At 62.7% G+C, this 18,549-nt stretch overlaps 1 protein-coding gene across 1 annotated transcript in view; it reads right to left on the reverse strand.

Annotated features, from left to right (window-relative positions):
- Positions 1–18,549, reverse strand: part of Kdm4b (lysine demethylase 4B) — a 73,587-nt gene that overhangs the window by 23,951 nt on the left and 31,087 nt on the right. The window contains exons 7-9 of the mRNA XM_033759608.1: positions 16,857–16,960; positions 13,069–13,206; positions 262–458 (exon numbers count right to left, since the gene is read on the reverse strand). Of these exons, the coding sequence (XP_033615499.1) occupies positions 262–458; positions 13,069–13,206; positions 16,857–16,960 (439 nt within the window). The remainder of the gene's footprint in view (positions 1–261; positions 459–13,068; positions 13,207–16,856; positions 16,961–18,549) is intronic.

The following is an 18,549-nucleotide window of genomic DNA, read 5'->3' on the forward strand; positions in this document are numbered from 1 at the left end:
TTTTTTTTTTTTTTTTTTTCTTTTGAGACAGGGTCTCACTATGTAGCCCAGGCTGGCCTTGAACTTAGCCACGATCCTCCTGCCTCAGCCTCCCAAGTGCTGGGACTACAGGCGTGCGCCACCACGCCCAGCCTCGGCGAGCCATTTCTAAAAGGAACCACCTGGTAACAAGTCCACTTTGGCTCAGAACAGGAAGTGGAGGGAGGAGGAGAAACGGAGGGGGCGGCAGGAGGGGTCTGCGTGTGCCGGGCGCCCACCCACCTGCGCAGGAGCTTGGCCTTGAGCGAGGCTCGAGAGGCGCTCCAGGAGCTGAGCTCGGGACTGCTGAGGGCCGTGGGCCGCGTGTGGTCCAGCACTGGGAGGTCCTTCCCCTGTTTCCACAGCTCGTAGCGCTCAGGCTGCAGGATGCGCACGAACACGTCCATGGAGATCTTCACCATGTCCTTGCGGCACGTGCACTGCGGGGACACACACGCCTGAGGTGCCGCCCGGGGGCTGGCTCCGCCACACTGGCCTCCCTTGGCTCCCTGCAGCCCTGTCCTTTAGGGGACAGACCTGCCTGGAGAGTGCCAGGACAGCCAACATCCCAGGAAGGTGGGGGCGACAGCTGGCATCCCCCTGAGTGCAAAGAGAAAAAAACGAGCAAGCACACAGCGCAGCACAGCGCCGGAAGGGGCAGGCAGCCCTCCTGGTAAGGCCCGGCCAGGGCGACACTGGCCTCACGTGACAGCCACCACGTGGCAAGGTGGAGGGAGGGCCGCGTGGCTTCACAAGGGTGCGAGATGCTGCTGCTGGGGGTGGTGAGCACAGCCAGTTTCCTGTGGGGCTTGGCAAGCGCCGCACTGGCCGGGATGTCCCCAAGCACGGGCAAACAGGTGATGAGGCCACACAGAAGCAGATGGCCCTCGCATCCCCAACCTGGTGACACTGGACGCTTGGAAGCCGGGCTAGTGCCAACGTGACCCCGACATTCAGGAAGGACCGCTCACTCTCTGCAGAGCTGGGACCCTGCCTGGGACTGCAGCGCCGAAGACGAGGGGACAGGGAGGGGACCCCAATCTCAGCAGGGCCAAACCATCGGTGTTTTCAGCCTCATGGGGACCCAGGCCCTATCTGACCTCTCAGTCTGCCCCTGGGGCTCAAAACATGTGCACGCTCAAGGAGGAGGGCACAGAGGACATGGGGGCCACAGGGTGGCAGCAGCTCGGCAGCCACACTGGCCCGGCCCTGCTCTCACGGGACATACGTGAGGCCCTCACTGGCAGCCTGACCCCCGCCCTCGCCTCAGAACTCTGCCTCCCCGCGAAGTCAACAGCTACTACTCTTCTGCGTCGGGACTGTTTCGCTGGCCAGCATCACCCTCTCTGGAGGGGAAGCGACCTGAGTGTGACTGCCCAGTCCCTGGCCCTGACAGGCCTCCCACCTACCCTGTTCTTGCTCTAGAGACACCAAAACCTCCCAGCCCCCGGCCGGTGCTGCAGGGCGAGAACTTCTGCACCCCTGGCCCGTGCATGGCGACCACACTGAGGGCAGGGGACACTTACGGCACGCAGCTCCCGCAAACTGGCTTCACAGAATGGCCGTGTGCAGCAAGGCCAGCGGTGCCACCTGGCTGCAGAGCGGTGGGAGCACAGGTGGTGCCAGGGGCTCTGGCTCCTGGCCAGGCCAGGCCTCCCCTGCGTCTCCAGCCAGGGCGGCCTAAGGGATTTGTATGGAGCGGCTCTGCAACTGCTCTTCCTAGCCTAATTACAAAGAGCACCTGTGTGTGCCCGTGGAGGGGACACGCTCTGCAGACTGCTTTGTGGGCTGTGCCGGCCAAGCTGGCCCATCACCTCACGTCCCTGCCGGGCCAATGGCCCCAGCCAAGATGGGGGCACAGGCACAAGCCCGCCATAGCAGCAGGTACTGGAGTCACCTTACGGTGCGGGTGGCCCTGGGACTCTGGCAGGGCAGCATGGGAGGCCCTAGCGGGTCTGGGAGGGAATCTCAGCCTCGTGCCTTGGGACAGGAGAGAGTCACTCCCTAGGCTGGGGGCTGGCCCGGCAGTGTGGGAGAAGGGGGTACCAAGCAGAGCCAACTGCCACAGCTGCCACCATGCCTCTCGGCCTGAGCCTGGGAGACACGGGAGCCGTGGGCCACCTAAGGGCAGCCAGGGCGGCGGGAGCCTCACTGCAGAAACCTCAGGTGCATGCTGAGCCGGCGCCCACAGCGGACATACAGCAGCGAGCAAACTGGGCTGTTGGTTCCCATCATGCGCCCACCATGCCCTCCCTGCCTACCCACCGGCCCCGATCCTCTGGGACACACCGGTCTCCATCCCCGAGGCTGACAGTCCCGCCCATCCCTGCCAGCGCCCCCATCAGCATCCGAGACAGATGGAGCAGCTCTCAAGGGTATGGCTGCGCCATCCGCTTCTGAAGGAAAATGCGGGCACCGACAGAAAGAGGTACTGAGCACCCCCACCCACAGGCCCGAGTACGCCCCAGGCCCACTGCTACTGCGGTACCCAGTGCTCAGTCACCGCGGTTCAGATGCCCAGATTTCCTCCCAGAGCCACGAGGACAAGGACCGAGGGCCAGGGCAGGCGGCACCATCCAACTCAAGGTCGTGTGGCCAGTGACTCCACGGACCCCTCTGGGGACAGACAGAGGAGCAAGGGTGACAGGCGGCACATGAGCTGGGTGTGGCATCCCTCCAGCAGCCCACGTCATCACCCGTGGGTGCTGCCGAGCTGCACAACAGCCCCTGGGTGTGGCCTCTCAGGGTCTCCTGCCCCACTCCTTGATTCAAGTGGCTGCTAGCCCTTCCCAGGGATGCTGCCACCCCTCCTGGCACCCCCACTACCGCACAAGCCCCCAACAAAGTGCTCCTCAAAGAGCTCCGGGCATGGCCGTTCACCACAGCTGCTAGTGCCAGTTTAATTAATGAGCAGATGTGCTTGATGGTGCTTCCAGAACACGGGCGAGCAAGGCTGTGCCCACCCCGGCGGGGGCAGGGGAGCAGGGTCACGCCGTCACCGTCCCTCGCCATCCCTAGCAAGGCCTGGGCCTCGGAGGGAGCCGCTGTCCGGCTGCACAGGATGTCACGCCTCGACACCACGACCCCTGGACAAAAGGTGAAACGCGGCTCTCTGACACGCAGCCTCTTGTCCCAAACACAGAAACACAAAGACGCTCTCTGCCTTGTTGCTAAGAGGAAAACACATGTGCCCACACACTCCACACACAGGCACACCCCACAACCCTCTGACCCCGATGACATCGGGGTCAGGCTGAGGAGCACGGTGCTGACAGAACGGTCCGAGACGTCCCAGGACAGGGACAGGCTCAGGATGCACCTGGCAGGCCAAGCGTGCAGACTGCATGGCCACGCGGGCAGGAAGCTGCAGTTATGAACGCGACTGAGTGCCGGGAGACTCACCCAGACACCTGTGAGGCTCTTCAACCTCAGGGTCAACCAACCTCATCCCTGAACCAGTAACCCTGAGTCAGACTGCCGGCCAAATCCAACCTGCCTCGTGCTCTCTAAGTAAGTTTCGCCGCCACGGCCCTGACATCTGGCCGCCCATGGGCCCGAGCTGTACCTGCTCAACAGCAGACTCCAAAGTCACAGCAGACTCTGTGGGCTGTGAAGCAAATGCTGCAGAAAGTGTGCCCGGCCTGGGTGAGTGCTGAGGCTGACCTGTGGGCTCAGGGGCTCACGTGCTCTGGCCTAGCTTGTTTTAGTTTTGCTGTCATCAACCCGGGCGCCCATTCACAGGACACAGCAATCCTGGTCCCCAAGAGACAGCCCGGGAGGAAGGAATGAGGCCCCACGTGCCAGAACCAGGTGGAAGCAGGCGGCCTGGTGGACACTAGTCTGGGCGTGTGCACCTGCAAGGACACAGGGACCAGGCGTGGGAGGGACGCGTCCCACAGACTGCAATCGGGGGCTGTCTCACCCGGGGCTGTCGTGTCAGAGGTTTTGGATGTTCAAACAAAGAGCGCTGGTTTTAGATTCTGTTCTGCAGTTCAGGCCATAGAACCCCAGAGCAAAATCATTCCCAACTTTTTGCTTCACACAGAGCCAGGGCTCGGTCCACATTTTATAAGTCTTCGCGGCTGTGGCTGCGCGGGCTCCTCGGGGCCAGATGAGCACCCTGGGGAGGGGCTCGGCCGCTGCCTCCTCAGCCACCCTGGGGCTCCGCTGTGGGACTCCCAGGTATGCAGAGACTGCAGCGCGCGCTGCAAGGCCCCAGTCCACTCAGCCTCCGGCACGCCAAGCAGGGCAGGACGCAGGAAGGCGAGACACCCGGCTTGGGCTGTCCCCGTTGTCCTCACTCAGGTCCCTCACAATGAGCCGTGGGCGCTGGCCCCGGGGAGGCCCCAGTGTGTGAGCACTGCCACAGCCCCTGCAGAGAGTCCAGGGGTCGAGAAGTCGCCCGGCAGAGGCTCACACACGTACAGCCGTCACTCACAGATGACGAGCAGAGATTTATGACCCCATCCACGCACCTCTGCTGCCGCCTCGCCCCTGTCACCCGCAGCTCGGCCACCACGCCAAAGAGCTGAGCAGCGTGGCTATCGCCCGCCTCTCAAGACTGACACATCAAACAGCCCGGCATCCGAGCCACAGTCTCCCAGGACCAGCAGCCACGTTTCAGGGAAAATGAATGAGAAAATGGGGAAGCAAGCGCTGATGGTTACAGGGTGGGGCCGGTGTGGGACAAACAGATTTCTCCTTCCCGGAGCAAGAAAGACCAAGGGAAGAAGCCCTCGGTCCTGAGCAGCTCAGGCGGGGCCTGGGGACGACAGAGGGTGGGGCCGAGCCAGAGGGGGAGCCGCCTCCCCGGCTCTGCCAGGCCCAGGTCACAGGATGGTGCTGCCCCCCAGCATCCCACTGCCCACTCCAGAGACCCTGCCCATGAGCACCAGGACTGCACAAGCGCACGGGCAGGGGCGTCTCACGCCTGTCATCCCAGCACCCTGGGAAGCGGAGGCAGACAGAGTGCAAGTTTGAGCCCAGCCTGAGGAACTGAGCACCTTAGCAAGACTGCCTCAAAATAAAGCAGAAAAAGGACTAGGGATGCAACTCAGTGTGAAGGCCCTGGGTTCCATCTCCAGTACTACAAAAATAAACCTTTAATGGAGCTTGATGTCTGCACCCCCAGTGGCTGAGACCTGCAGGCCCTGCGCAGTGTGGGAGGTGGCAGCAGGGCCAGACGTCCTTGCTGCGCCTCCTGTGAGGACCTGAGCCAAACATGGGGCAGGCTCCACATAGGGGTCTGGACAGCTACCGTGTCCCCAAGACCAGGCTCTGCACGGACAAAGCTCTGGACGCACAATGTCCGTCCTCCACTTTGCCATAAACTGCGTCCTCTAGTGGCTGCTCACGGCTTGTCACTGCCAGGGTACGGGTTTGGTTGTCTTTCCCTGGTTTTTTTTTTGGGGGGGGGGTTTGAGACAGGGTCTCACTATGTAGCTGAGACTGACCTGGACCTCACTATGTAGCCCAGGCTGGTCTCCAACTCACAGCGATCCTCCTGCCTCAGCCTCCCGAGTGCTGGGATGACAGGCGTGCGCCACCACGCCCAGCCAGGTACGGGTTTGGAAAAGGTGGCCATCAGGACCCCAGGGGCTTCCTCAGCCTCTCTCAGAGACATACGACCCAGCACGGCTGGGTGGCCTGTCCTGCGTGGAGCTACTACCTCCAGGTCTTCCTGGGATCTAGGAACCGACCCTGGTGCCACCAACACCATGTGGCCTCGGGCACCGGCTCCGAGGCTCAGGCTCAGGCAGGGCACTGACACACTCCTTTCCTGTCACCCTCCTTATTCTGCCACACATGTTGCTGGCCACACACAGACGCCGAGGCCTTTCCAACAGGGACACTCAGAGGTGCTGCAGGACCCCTGGGCCTCCCCGTAGCTAGTGGCACAGATACAGAACACAGGGAGACACTGCCCCCCAAGGTAGATGTGACAAAACACGCCACCGAAGCCACAGAAACATGCGCAAGGTCTGTGCTAGACACAGCAGGGTGCTAACCAGGGCGAGCACTGAGCGCTGAGCCCGAGGTCAAGCGGCCCAGGCTCTACTGCAGCTTCTGACCGGCATCTGGGCCCCGGGGTCAGGCACTACCCTTGCCAGGGACCAGGCCTGCAGCCCTTTGCCTTTACAGGTGGGGCCCACAGAATCCGCACGCCTAGCACGGGTGCGAGGGGTGCAGTTGGGAGCCAGCTCCGTCCACAGCCAAGCCTCTACCCCTGCCCGGGGCCACAGATGAGCTTGGCAGACTAATGAGGCCAGGCTGCGGCCCATGGAGGCTGATCTGCCGTTTCCCCCATTTAAACAGCACTGAGCTTTAATCAGGGGCCATCTTGTTTTAAAAGGTTGAGCAGATATTAGAATTTGCTCATGTAAAATAGCAAAGTGGGAGAGAGGAGTCCCAGCCACTGGCCTAAAGAGAAAATTATTAAATGTAGTTCAATAAAATCATCAACCCAAATAGCATTGGGCCGCGGGGACCCCCTTCTGCTCTCGGCCTGCAGATGCAGGAAACAGGGCGGAACATTGAGGCCACCGCCACAGCGTGGGAACAGCCGGCGGCGGTGGCACCACCGGATGGGGACGATGTGGACAGGGATGGCCCTGCCCGAGTGGCGACAGCAAAGGCTATTTTCCACCTGATGCCCACTGTCGCCCGCACCCGGACACCTCTACACCTGGGTCCCAGGAGCCTGCCCGGCGGTGGCTTCTCCTGGGCCTGTGCCACCCGAGTCTCCTTGGGGCTGTGAGGCTGTAACAAGGTGCTCAGGTGCAGTAAGGCCCGAGGCTCTGTCTGTGCCCCTGGAGGGCAGGGGCCAGAGCTGCACGCAGCCAGGGCTCCTGCACGACCAGGGTGGTCCCCACGTGGCCCACTCATCTCTGTCACTGGCATGGACCCCATGTGTCAGGCCAAACCTGGGGACTCAGCCAAGCCACCCACGCCCTGCACCCCAGTTTCTCTGTACTAAGTCACAGGGACAAACGCCCTCCCTGCAGCTACCCCGTAGCCAGGAGACCCCTCCTCCGTGAGACACCTGATGTCCCCATGTGCAGGGCAGCGCCAGCTCCCTGGTGGGCAGGCAGCCGACCTGACCCTGTGGGTGGCCCTCCCTCCTGCTCGACCTCACAGACCCGGGGCTCTGCCCTCTGTCCCCTCACCCACACCCCATCCTCAGGCCATGAGGCTGAAGAGCGAGCCCCCCCTGCCACCCCCCCGCCCCCGGCGAAGACCCTAGCAGGGAGCTGTCTCTGCAGGTACTTAGTTAAGATGAGGTCACGCTGGCTTGGGTGGCCCTGACCCGGTGCCTGGTGTCCTTCTCAAAGGCGGAGAGGACTCAGACACAGGAGGAGGCTGGGCCCAGGACAGCGGGGAGGGGGGCACAGTGGCGAACCTGGCCTCACTTCTGCCTCCAGGACCAAAGGGACTGGGTTCGGGCCCACAGCACCCATCTTCTCCACTGTGCTGCGGCACAGCCTCCCGGGGTGACGCATCCCCTCCTTGCTTGCTTTCGGTCCCCTGGCCCTGCAGCCACATGGTGAACCACACAGTAACAGTGCTGCATGAAGTGGGGCAGCGGCAAAAACACAGCCTCTACACAGCCAGCTCCTCCAGGGGGCTGGGCACGAGCTCCCAACATGTCCGCTGCACGCTGCATGGGCAGGAATGTGATGGATGCTGGGGAGCTGGGGAAGGGTGCAGCCCCCTGTCCTCAAAGTAATCACCCACGCTGCAGTGAGAGCTGCTAACAGCAGTTCATTAGGAAACCCACTGGAAACAAAGCCATTGGCACCAGCTCCCGGGCCCAGCAGGCAGCGGGCTTCCTGCAGGGACAGCAGCGCCTCTGCCCTCCACACAGGCGCTGCCAGCTGACACCCACACTCCCGATGGCCATCAGAGCAGTGACCCCGGGGCACCTCCCACACCCCAGGACCCCACCTTTTGGATGGGAGGACTCAGGGCCAGAGCGCTGCCTCGCCCAGGGCTGCAGGCACCATCCCAGGAGCTGCACTGTCCCCCGCCTGGTCTCCCTCAGACAGAGGCCCAGGCCATGCTGGATGGTAGGGAAGCCCCACCCCTTCCCCACCGTGTGTCCTGCCGGCTGCTCCCTGAGCACCGCCCTGCTGAAGACTTGTGTCCATCCCACCCTGAGGCTGTGTTGCTGCCACACCTCAAGGGCATCAGTCCTAGGACAGCCTCCCCACCCACGCCACTGGACAGGTAGTCACAGCCAAAAAACACTGTCTCCCCAGGGTGGCGGGAAAGGCAGATGTGGCTTTGCTGTCAGCCTGCGTGCCCAACCTCTGGCCTCTACCTGGAAAGACCCAATACCCCCAGGCAGATGTGGCTGTGGCCCTCAAAAAGCCCACCCAATCCAGGGGCCCACAGAGGAGGCAAAGCTCTCCCTGAGGATGCCGGGTAACATACAGAGTCACAAGTGGTTGCCACACAGTGGAGCTCCCGGCCGGGGACGTTGCCCGGCACTCTGCAGTACCCAGGATGCCCCACAGAGCATGCCTGTCCCGGCACGCACAGTGCCCAGGAGACCTGACTGGTCATCTCTCCAGACCGGCTCTCACTGCCTACCCCAGGCCTGCACGGCAGAGACACGCACTCAGGACCCCAGCAGAGCTGGCCAGTGCTGGCGCCATGCACAGCCAGGGTCCCCGGCTGGAGCCTCACACGTCAACACCTGTTGGCACCTCGAGCCCACGTGTCTACATGGGGGCTGGAGACACGGCAGGGACCCGTGACAGGACCTACGGGCAGGAGCAAAGGACAGCACATTTCACAAAGCGCATTACCACAAATTCTTCAGTGCCATAAATCAGAGGGTTACTGAGGCGCAGCCCCGGGGAGCCAGCACCTCAGATCAGAGTCTGGGCTTTAGCCCCTCCGCTTGGCCTCCTCCACTGCCGCCGCCCCAGCCTGCTGCCACCTCCCCGGGGCCGGGCTAATCACTCAGAGCAGGCGGCATCACTACAAACAGAAGGCTTGCAGCACTGGGAGGAGAGGCCAGCTGGCTCCGTTTACTGAATTAGGTCCCATGTACCCCAGGGTGCGGGTGAGGTGCCCCCAACCAGTGCCAGCTGCTGCCAGCTGGATATGGGGACCACAGGAGTGCCAAGTGGGGGTCTCCAGAAAGAGTACCCCGAGATCTCTGTCCATCTCGCCTCACCCCAAGCCCCTCCGCTCAGATGTCCCCCAAGAGAGCCAGGGTTTCCCTAGGGGTGACTGAGTGCATTTGCGGGGGCCCTTGGCTAGGGAGGCCGGAGTGGGCACCACTGCAGTCCTCCTTGGGAAGTGGGCGTCCCTTTGCCCTCCCCATTAGCCGTCCCCCCAACAAGCCTGTGTGCTCTTGTGGCCGGCTGGGCAGCAGAGCTCGGGAAATCCGAGTGCAGGGAGGCTGCTGCCACCAGCCCACCAAACTGCACCCTGCTGCCGTTGTGGCCCCTGCACCTCCAAGGGGGCAAGGAGGGAAACAGAAAGTGTCAAGGCGTGCTTGACCTCGGCACCCACAACCTTCCTCCTCTCAAGGTTGCCAGCCCAGGCCAGCACTCCGTGGAGGCACTGGCATCACCAAGGCCAAGGATAAAGCCATATCGCCGCTGTGGGAGAGGCTCAGGCAGGAAACGGGCAGGCTGGGCAGTGCCCCTGAGTCACGCCCTGAGAAGACGCCCACGTGGCAATGCGGGGCTCAGACAGGCCTCAGCAGCCAGCAGCACAACCGGTCACAGCAGGCACAGTCACCCTCAGGCCGCCCGCCTTGCTGCTACCTCCCAGAGGGCCCTCCCCACAGATCAGCCCTCAGAGATGCCAGGCTCAGTGTGGTCTATGACCCTGACCTGCCACAGTCCTGTGGATCCCGCTGGGTTGCAGTCATTCCTACTGCAAAACTCCACCCACAAGCCAGGTGGCATACACCTATAATCTCAGCATTCTGGGAAACGAAGACCGGAAGACAAGCTTGAGTACAGCCTGGGCAACTCAGTGAGACCCTGCCTCACTGAGTCAAAAAAGGACAGGGATGCGAAGGCCCTAAGTTTAATCTAGAGCTCCAGAAGTAAAAAAAGTACTGATGGCGGGGGTGGGTCCAGGGCACCAGAGTTCCTGCACAGGGGCAGAGAGCGATCACAGAGCTCTAACTGGGTGCTGGGCAGTCCCCCCATCAGCCCCACTGTCCCTCCAAAGCTGGAGGCGTCTGCAAGGCAGGGGTGGCAGCTGTGCAGCTCGGTGGCCCTCAGTGTCTGGGGCGCTGGCTATGGGCTGTGAAGGACAGCAGTACCCACCACAGAGAAGCTGCCTTCCGGCAGGGCATCCAGAGGAGCTGTCCCTGTTTCCTACAGGGCAGGGACCAGGAAATCTGTGCTCAGGACCCAGGAGACGCCTACTACAGCCAAAAGGGAGCAGAGTCAAAGAGCACTGCACCGGGGGCTTGACTGGGCAGATTCCAGCCCCTGGGACGCTGGCCGTGTCTGGGGACATCTGTGTGTGGCTGTTACACTGGGGAGCTCCGGGAGTGGAGCAGGTGGGAGCCCGGATGCTGCTCAGCAGCCCACAGAGCACAGCCTGAACCCTGACTGAAGTCGAACGGCCGGCACCTGAGGGTGGAGCGCACAGCACCTGCCCTCGCTGCTCCCCTCTGCCTTTCCACTCCTGCCCAGGACAGCACAGAGAGTGATGTTCCCCAGCTGGATGTCGAGGTCCCTCAAAGGACAGCAGTCACAGAGGGCAGGGCCCATCACAGCAGGAGCACAGGAGGGGCCCGGGGGTCCGGGCTGCAGAGTGTGTGGGCAGGGAGGGCAGCTACAGAGTCAGTGCCACCTTCTGCCCACCTGGCCTCAGCACACGGAATGGGTGAGCGGGACCCGGCCTCAGGCCCAGACTGTCCAGCCCGGATCCCCGGCAGTGCGTCTGTCTCTGGGTGCAGGGTGAGGTGGCAGCCACCTGGTGTCCTCCCTGGGCTGTTGGCCCCGATGCGGCAGGGTGGAGCAGCCTTGGCCCCACGATGGATGATGCTGCTGTGCCCCACAGGCATGGCCTCAGGAAAGCAGAGCCTGGCTTCTCTGTCATCGCCACAGGCTGTATGTCCTGATTTCCCCCTAAGCTTTGAAGATGTAAAAATCACGCTGGTTCTGCAGACTGATAAAAACTGCTGACTGGGCCTGGCCTGAGGGCCTGGTCTGCACCTTCTGGCTGAATTCCCACACTGGATGGAGGCCCGGGGGGCGTGTAGTTTTCCACCTGCTGCCGCAGAGCCCAGGGCAGGACAGGCAGGGATGGGGACTCGGCTACGGGATCTCGGCCTCTGAGCACAGGGTGTGGAGGCCTCCTAGGTCCCCAACACGAGTGTGACAAGCAGCTGGCCTGAGGCACGTGGACGGCACCCAGGCCAGGAGGATGCAGCAGGGTGGCATGGGCACCTCTTCCCCCCTCCCGTGCAGGGGCTGGGGAAGCCCCAGGCCCCAGCCTGGCCATTTCCTGCTTCTCATTTGTCCCACTGTCCCCAGGTGAGGCACCAGAGCGCGACCCTGCTTGCAATGGGCCCCGCTGCCCCATCCCCGGCAGCACAGCCCGTGAGCCGACACCTCAGGCCAGGCCTCGCCACCCTGCAGTGCCATCAGAGGCCGCGGTGCCCCCCCCCCCGCTGCTCCGCCCAGACGCGCACCGAACCACTTGTTCAGCAATTTCACGCTCCGCCACCAACAGTGTCAGCGTGGAGGCCGGAGCCGGGCCGCACTTCCCGAGTGTCACTTGTTTGTGAACACACGGCTGCACCAAAATGGCCTTTCATGTCTGGGCAGCCCCGAGGCCCGCGGGACATGCCACGCCAGGCCCCAAAGAGATAGGCGCACGGCCACACAGCCTGGCCACCACCACGGCCCAAGAGGCTTAATGAATCCTTCAGCTCAAGTGCGGGGAAGTGTCGGCCCTGGTCTGTCCTCATCTAGCCAAGCTCAGGGTCTTCACAAAGAGACCCCAGCGCCAGCTGGGTGCCACACCCACGGTGCCTGTCCCCCTCCGGAAGCGCCCTGGGCTGGGGTGCAGCTCGGTGGTGCGTGCTTGCCCAGTACAGGCAAGGCCCGGGTTCCATCCCCAGGGCTGCAAAACACAGGGAAACCAAACCCGCACTGCAGCAATTAAGACAGAAACAAGTACCGGCACATGAAGGCAGGGATGGTCCAGACCAGCACGCCCAGCGGAAGGCGTCTCCAGCCACCTACACCCCAGAGCACCCGTTTCCTAGCGGAATGCTCATCCCAATGACACTCCTGGCTTAACCCAAAGTACCCAAAACACCAGCCAGTTTGAACATGCATGAGCCACACCTGTCCCGCGTGCTCCGCGGCCCTCAGTCCTGAACACTGGCAGGGTGACCCCCGCGCACATGCCTTGCGTCAGTGCTGGCCGGCACAAGGGTCTGAGGCCCACAGGATGCTGGGTCATTCGGGGTCTGGCCTTCGAGCTCCCTCTCACCCACCCGGGCCCAGACCAGGGAAACCCAGTTTGTCCCCGTCCCGGGCCCTACAGGAATGGGCAGGGACGGCCTGCTGTCACCCTGGCCGGGTAAGCGGCCACACCCGGCTGCCACAGGGCAGAGGGGGCAGGGGCCGAGGCTCAGGGTGGACTGAGGAGCAGCACATGGACCAGGGCTGTGTGGCCTGCGCCCCAGGCTGGGGGCGGGCAGCTCATGGCCTCGTCCAGAGCACTGCGAGAGGCGTCTGCAGGGACAGTGGTGAGAGGAAGCACCTTAGGGTGCTGGGCACACAGTTCCCTGTCATGCGTGTTGCCAGCCGTCCTCACAGACCAGGAATGGCAAGTGCCTGGGAAACAGACACCTCCTCGCCTTCCCAAGTCAGCAAGAAGCGCTCACGCACTGAGGAGCAGGTGCGGGGCTGGCCCCACACACAGGCTGAGGGCTGCAGACAAAGCCAGGATCGGCCCAGGCCACCAGCCTCCTCGTGTGCACCCCGGGAGCCCTGTCAGAGCCAGGCGGGGGCCGCCCCTGCCCACCACCCCACCACAGCACCCTCGGGTGCCTACCTGTGTGGCTACTTTGCCGTAATCGATCCACCGCAGGGTGGCGAAATTGGTGGACTCTGCACAGTTGAACCCGTGATTGAATCCCGCGTGGTAGCCATAGGGAAACGTGATCATGAACTCCCCGGCCTCCTGCGTGATCTGAGGAGGGAAAGCGGGACGTGAGGAGCGGGGCGGACAGGCAGGGTCCCGGGAGTTCCCGGGGCCGGACCAACCACAGCAAGGAGCATGGCCACCCGCTCGGCCCCGAGGGGACAGCCTCCTCCCAGGAGACAGCGATGCAGACCTCGTGCCCAACACGTGCAGAGAGGGCAGGGTCCCTGCCTGGAGGGGCCGCATCACATCCGCAGCCAGCGACAGGCTGCTGTGCAGGCAGGGCCACCAGAACAGTGTCCCCCAGCACATGAAGCCACGTGCAGACCACAGACGACCTGCGCAGGAGTCCCTGTCACCAGCCAGGGCCCTCCACGGCTCCAACAGTCAGCCAGGCTGGCTGCTGCCAAGGGTGTGGTGTGGACCGCAGTGACACGGGACCCAGGGCCTGAGGGAGAGGGCAGGGCCCACAGTGTCGTGGGTCACAGCCTCCTCCAGCTCCCTGCCCCTTCCGTGGATGGGACACTCAGGTGACTGTGCTGCCCGTGCTGCACCAGCACCCGCTTGGCCATCAGTGACACACTTCATGACAGATGGCACCGGGACCACTCACTGTCCTAGTATTTGGGCAGAGTGTTTCCCAGAGACAGGGCCTGAGTCACAGGCTGAGGTGCTTGGGTCACGATGGTACGGTGTGGGGCTCTGGCCTCTCACACGCACCGGGGAGGACCCTGCCTCAGCCCCTGCACGCTGCCACCTGGCCGCCGTCCTGCAGTCTGCACACATGGGCCACACGCTGGGCACTTGCACGCAGTGTCCCTTGCTCGGTGTCCCCAACATGGCGAGTGGCAGAGCTGGCGAGCGCCCCTCACTCAGCTGGAGCCGGCTGTGTGGACACTGGCTGTGCCACCGTCTCCTCCTGAGGCACGTGGGGACCTCCAGCGCAGGCTCCCCTGAGCGCGTGCGTGCACAAGTTCACCTGGAGGTGTGTCTCCCTCCGAGCGGGGCTGAAAGACTGCAGGGCACAGGGCATGTCCCAGGGTCAAGCCCACTGGGCACAGGCCACTCCCTCCGCACCAGTGGATCCAGCCACACCCACGACAGGTGTGGGCGCAGGACACTGAGCCCCCCACAGCGTCTGTGCAGACCTTTCGCCTGGAAAAGGTGCTCATATCTTTGTTTTCCTCTTTCTTTTTTTTGCAGTCCTGGGGTTGAAGCCAGGGCCTTCACACTGAGTCCTACCTCCAGCCCCTTCTATTTTTTATTTTGAGACAGGGTCTCATTAAGATGTTAAGTTGCCCTGCCTTACAAGAGCAAGGACCCGAGTTCGATTCTCAGAACAAAAAAAAAAAAAAGATGTTAAGTTGCTTAGACTGGGGCCAAACTTGCAACCCTCTTGCCTCGGCCTCCCAAAGTGCTGTGCCACTCACAGGCTCCGGCTGCACGTCTCCCCACTGCTGATTTGCAGGTGCTGTTGGGCTGGCTAATCTGCACTTTTTCCACTGGAGAGATGAGCAGAAGCCCCTGAATTAATTAAGAAACTGAGGAGGAGGCAGAGCCCCGGCAGGCGGGGAGTGGGTGGCGGGAGCTGAGGGTGAGGCTTCCAGAAGCCGCCACCGCGTCAAAAATCAATCAAAACTGACACAGCTGGAGAAAAGCCAGTCGTTAAGAACACCATGATATTTTTCTTTTCAAATAATTAACTGCACCAATCAAGGGAAGTCAGCGTGCATTAAGTAATATGTTTAAGTCCCTGTCCGGGTGACGGGCGCTGGGACAGGACGCAGTGCAATCAGGCTCTGTCAGCCTCACTCGGTTCTCTGGGCAGTGGGGGAGAAGTAAAGTCAAACCTAGGGCTTTTTTATAAACACAACTGCCAATTTTCTCGGCCTGTGGAGTGGGCCTCTCAGTGCTCCTGCTGGGCCTCCTCGCACCCCAGCCAGTGTGCTCCCTCCCTTCCGCAGGCTGCCAGCACGGCGCGGACTGGGCCTGCGGACAGCAGCACAGTGCCAGAAGCTGCCAGAGCAGAGCCTTCCGGGGCACAGCCAAGACCCCCCAGTCTGAAAGCCACGTGTAAGGGCTGGGGACAGGCGCTGGCTCAAGGGGACATGGGGGCCTTGCTGCCCCCCTGGGACCCAAGACCCAGGCCATGCTTGGCTGGACAACAGGAAGATGATGTCCCTGTCGGGACAGCTACATCCCAGGGGCTGCATTTGGGGCCCACGGTATCCGCGTTCCACATCACTGCTGTCAACACGAGCCCGGCAATAAATTAGGAGGCACTGGGAATGGTGGATGGGGCGCGGCTAAGTAATCCAGGTGGCGGGGCTGCCAGCCCGACACCAGTCATGGGAGCTCAGCCGCAGCGCCTTCCACAAGTGCGTGCAGAATAAACAAGGAAGTCTGCGCAGATTGCAGAAATACACACTGTTAATTATTAAAAAGCTCTGCTATCGATCTGCTTTTTCTTTGAGAAGTAAATACCATTACAAGGATTTATAAGCCGAGAGCAGGGAGTCGCTCCTTTGAAGGGTGCCAGGAATTCAGATGAGGGGTCCACGCCTGCAGCTTCTGAGGGCTGTGGCACCGCTCGAGAGCGGAAGGCACAGGGGCTGCTCTCTGCCGGCCAGCAGGGTCTCAGAGGACATGGATGCGGGGTCCCTGGACAGGGCCAAGAGTGAGGAACATGGACTCTATGTCCACGGCCCTCCAGCCTCACTGGAGGTCAGAGCCCAGGTGGAGCTGGGCAATCTGTGTGAACCGCAGCGCCATCTAGACGTGGACCAGGGGATGGCAGGCGCAGCCCTCAGCCACACACTGGAGACGAACGAGCCTGGCACCCTTCCACGTCCAGGACCATGTGCGGGGCAGGTGGTTCTCCAGGTGCAGAGGGACACGATGCCCACACACACCGTGGATGGCTCCCCCACCCAACCTCCTGCCCTCCCCAGCTGCACCTAACAAGCAGTGGGCCCAGTGCGAGCTGAGCTGCAGGCGGGCGATTAAAATGTCAGAAGCGATTTCTTACAAGCCGACAGAGAGGTGGAGAGCTAGGCCCGCCACACTGCTCAGCCAGGAAACCGAGATGGGAACTTGAGGGGCTCCGCTGCTGCCCGCCCGCCCGCGCCTGTCCCACCCAGGACACAGGCCTGCACCGAAAAGAGCTGCTTCCTGAGCGGGTGGCGCCTTGGGCCCCCAGGGACCCAACAGCTCCTCAGCTACAAGCCCCAAGTGTCCATCAGCGCAGCCACAGGGCTGGGAGCTGGTCACACAGCTGGCCCTGCTAGGTGGCACTCGCCACAGCCCTGCAAGGGGCAGGCCTGGGACAACAGCGTCCCACCGAGGGCACCAGCTCCGGGCAGGGATGGGTCTTTAGCAGCTCCCAGCACCTCCGCAGGAGCCACCCTGCCGCCCACTTCTGTGCCTGACTCTTGGTGCCCACTGCAGGCCCTGAGGAGCGCACCTCGTGGCCACGCAGGCAGAGGGGCTGGCTGGGGAGAGAAAGCCGGGGAAAGCAAGCTGAGACCTGCCTGTCTCGGTCGCTCCCTCTGCCCTCCCATCTTGCACAAGGGTCGGAGCTGCCTATAGCAAAACCTCAGCCTGTTGGCCATTGTTGCAGAACCTTCTCCAGGGCCAACATGACACTCTCCTGGGGCTGCAACCCCCGGCCCCCTGGTGTCTGCCCACCCTGTACGCACCCTGCTGAAGGGGATCCCGTACTTCTTCAGGATGATGGGCGATATGAGTGTCATCTTGTGGCGCAGGAAGGCGTCGCAGCCCTGTGAGCTCCCAGGGAAGAAGCCTAGGACAGACAGAGGCAGCATCAGTCAGAGGCTGCACTGGGCCAGGTAGGTGCCCAGGGGACTTGCAGGGCTTGGGTCACAGCTCTGAGGAAGATGAGCACCCAGGTCCCACCTGGTGGCTCCACTGGGTCTGCCGGGGTGGACGGCGGGGATGTCCCCATCTGTGGCCCCTGCTTGGAGGGGGCTGGGCAGCAGGGAATAGCTGGGCCACCTCCCCACAGGAAGGAGCACGGTGGCCCAGATAACAGGACATGAGACACAGTCATTGTGATGGCCTGAAAGGTGCGCGTGAGAGGCCACGTAGGGCCTCGTGAGCCAGGGACTGTGGGACGCGACTGGCAGCCCCAGAGTGGGACCCTTCCTTCCGTACACAGAGTCTACAGTAGGACAGGCAGCCAGGCCTGAGCCCCGCATGGGCAACTGCCGTGCCTGGCTTGGTACTCCTCACACAGCGCCCACCCCCAACACCCCAGGCCACCAAACAACCTCATCAGCCACAGGCCAGGATGGCTGTGAATTCCACCTGGGGACGCCCCTGCCCCCAGCAGACCGTGCAGCTGGCCAACCGAGAGCTGAAGCAAGTCCCACCAGCACAGCTTGGGGCCTCTTCCCTCCGTCCCAGCGGATACTGACTCAGGACAGTATCCGGGCCACCGCACGCCCGCGCCCTCCGGTGGGAGCAGGGCCCCTGCTGCCAAAGGGTCATCCCCAAATCGGAGGCCCAGCCTCCGCCCCTGGATGGACCCCACGAGCCAGGCCAGGAGCAGGTGGGGACTCTGGACAGGGGCAGCTCATCGCCACTCAGGCACACGGTAGTACAGAGTGGGGGCTCTGCCAGCCCCAGAGCTCGTGGACACAACTGCAAAGTTCCGGGGAGGCCGGGACCACGGAATCCAGCAGCTTTCCCAACACTAAGAGCATTTCAATTAGAGTTATGACTGCCTGCCTCCAGGCCTCCGGCCGAGCTGCAGTTCCTCTTTTTAATGCATGGTTTAAGTGGCTCTCATTAAAGCTCTAATAAAGGCACACATTTTAAGTGATTAGCACCAATAATGCAGCAGCACATTAATGCTCTCTCCGTGGGCCCTACAACTCCCCTGGCGAGCCCACTCCAGGTACTCTATCATTCTCCATATTAATCTCGAACCCACTCCCAGTCCCCAGACGGAGCCGTGACATCCCCCCAAAATGTGGTGGGGGCCTGCTGGGGCTGCCAAGGGGGCCGGCCTGTTCCACAACCATCGGACACCTCCCCAGGCTGCTGCTCCACCTTGGGGTGAGAGTCTGCACACAGCTGGGGGCAAACCCGCCACTGGGGACCGTGACCTCAGGAGTGCCTCGAAAAGAGAGGGGCAGCAGGGAGACGCAGATGGCAGGGGAACAGGGTGTGCAGCGCGACGAAGACACGGGGCGGTGGGGCCACAGGGAGGCCGAGCAGGGGCAGGCGGGATCACTGCTGAGTCAGGAACTGTGACAGAGTCCGTGCCATCACCTTAGGTCACCGAACAGCAGCCACAGCAAGGTGGCATGCAGGGACTCTGCCGCTCGGCTGAGTGAGGGACCCAGATGCCTCCAGGAGCTAGGACGG

Source organism: Fukomys damarensis, unplaced genomic scaffold (assembly GCF_012274545.1).
Source record: "Fukomys damarensis isolate Sample0158 unplaced genomic scaffold, DMR_v1.0_HiC HiC_scaffold_37, whole genome shotgun sequence".
Taxonomy (NCBI): Eukaryota; Metazoa; Chordata; class Mammalia; order Rodentia; family Bathyergidae; genus Fukomys; species Fukomys damarensis.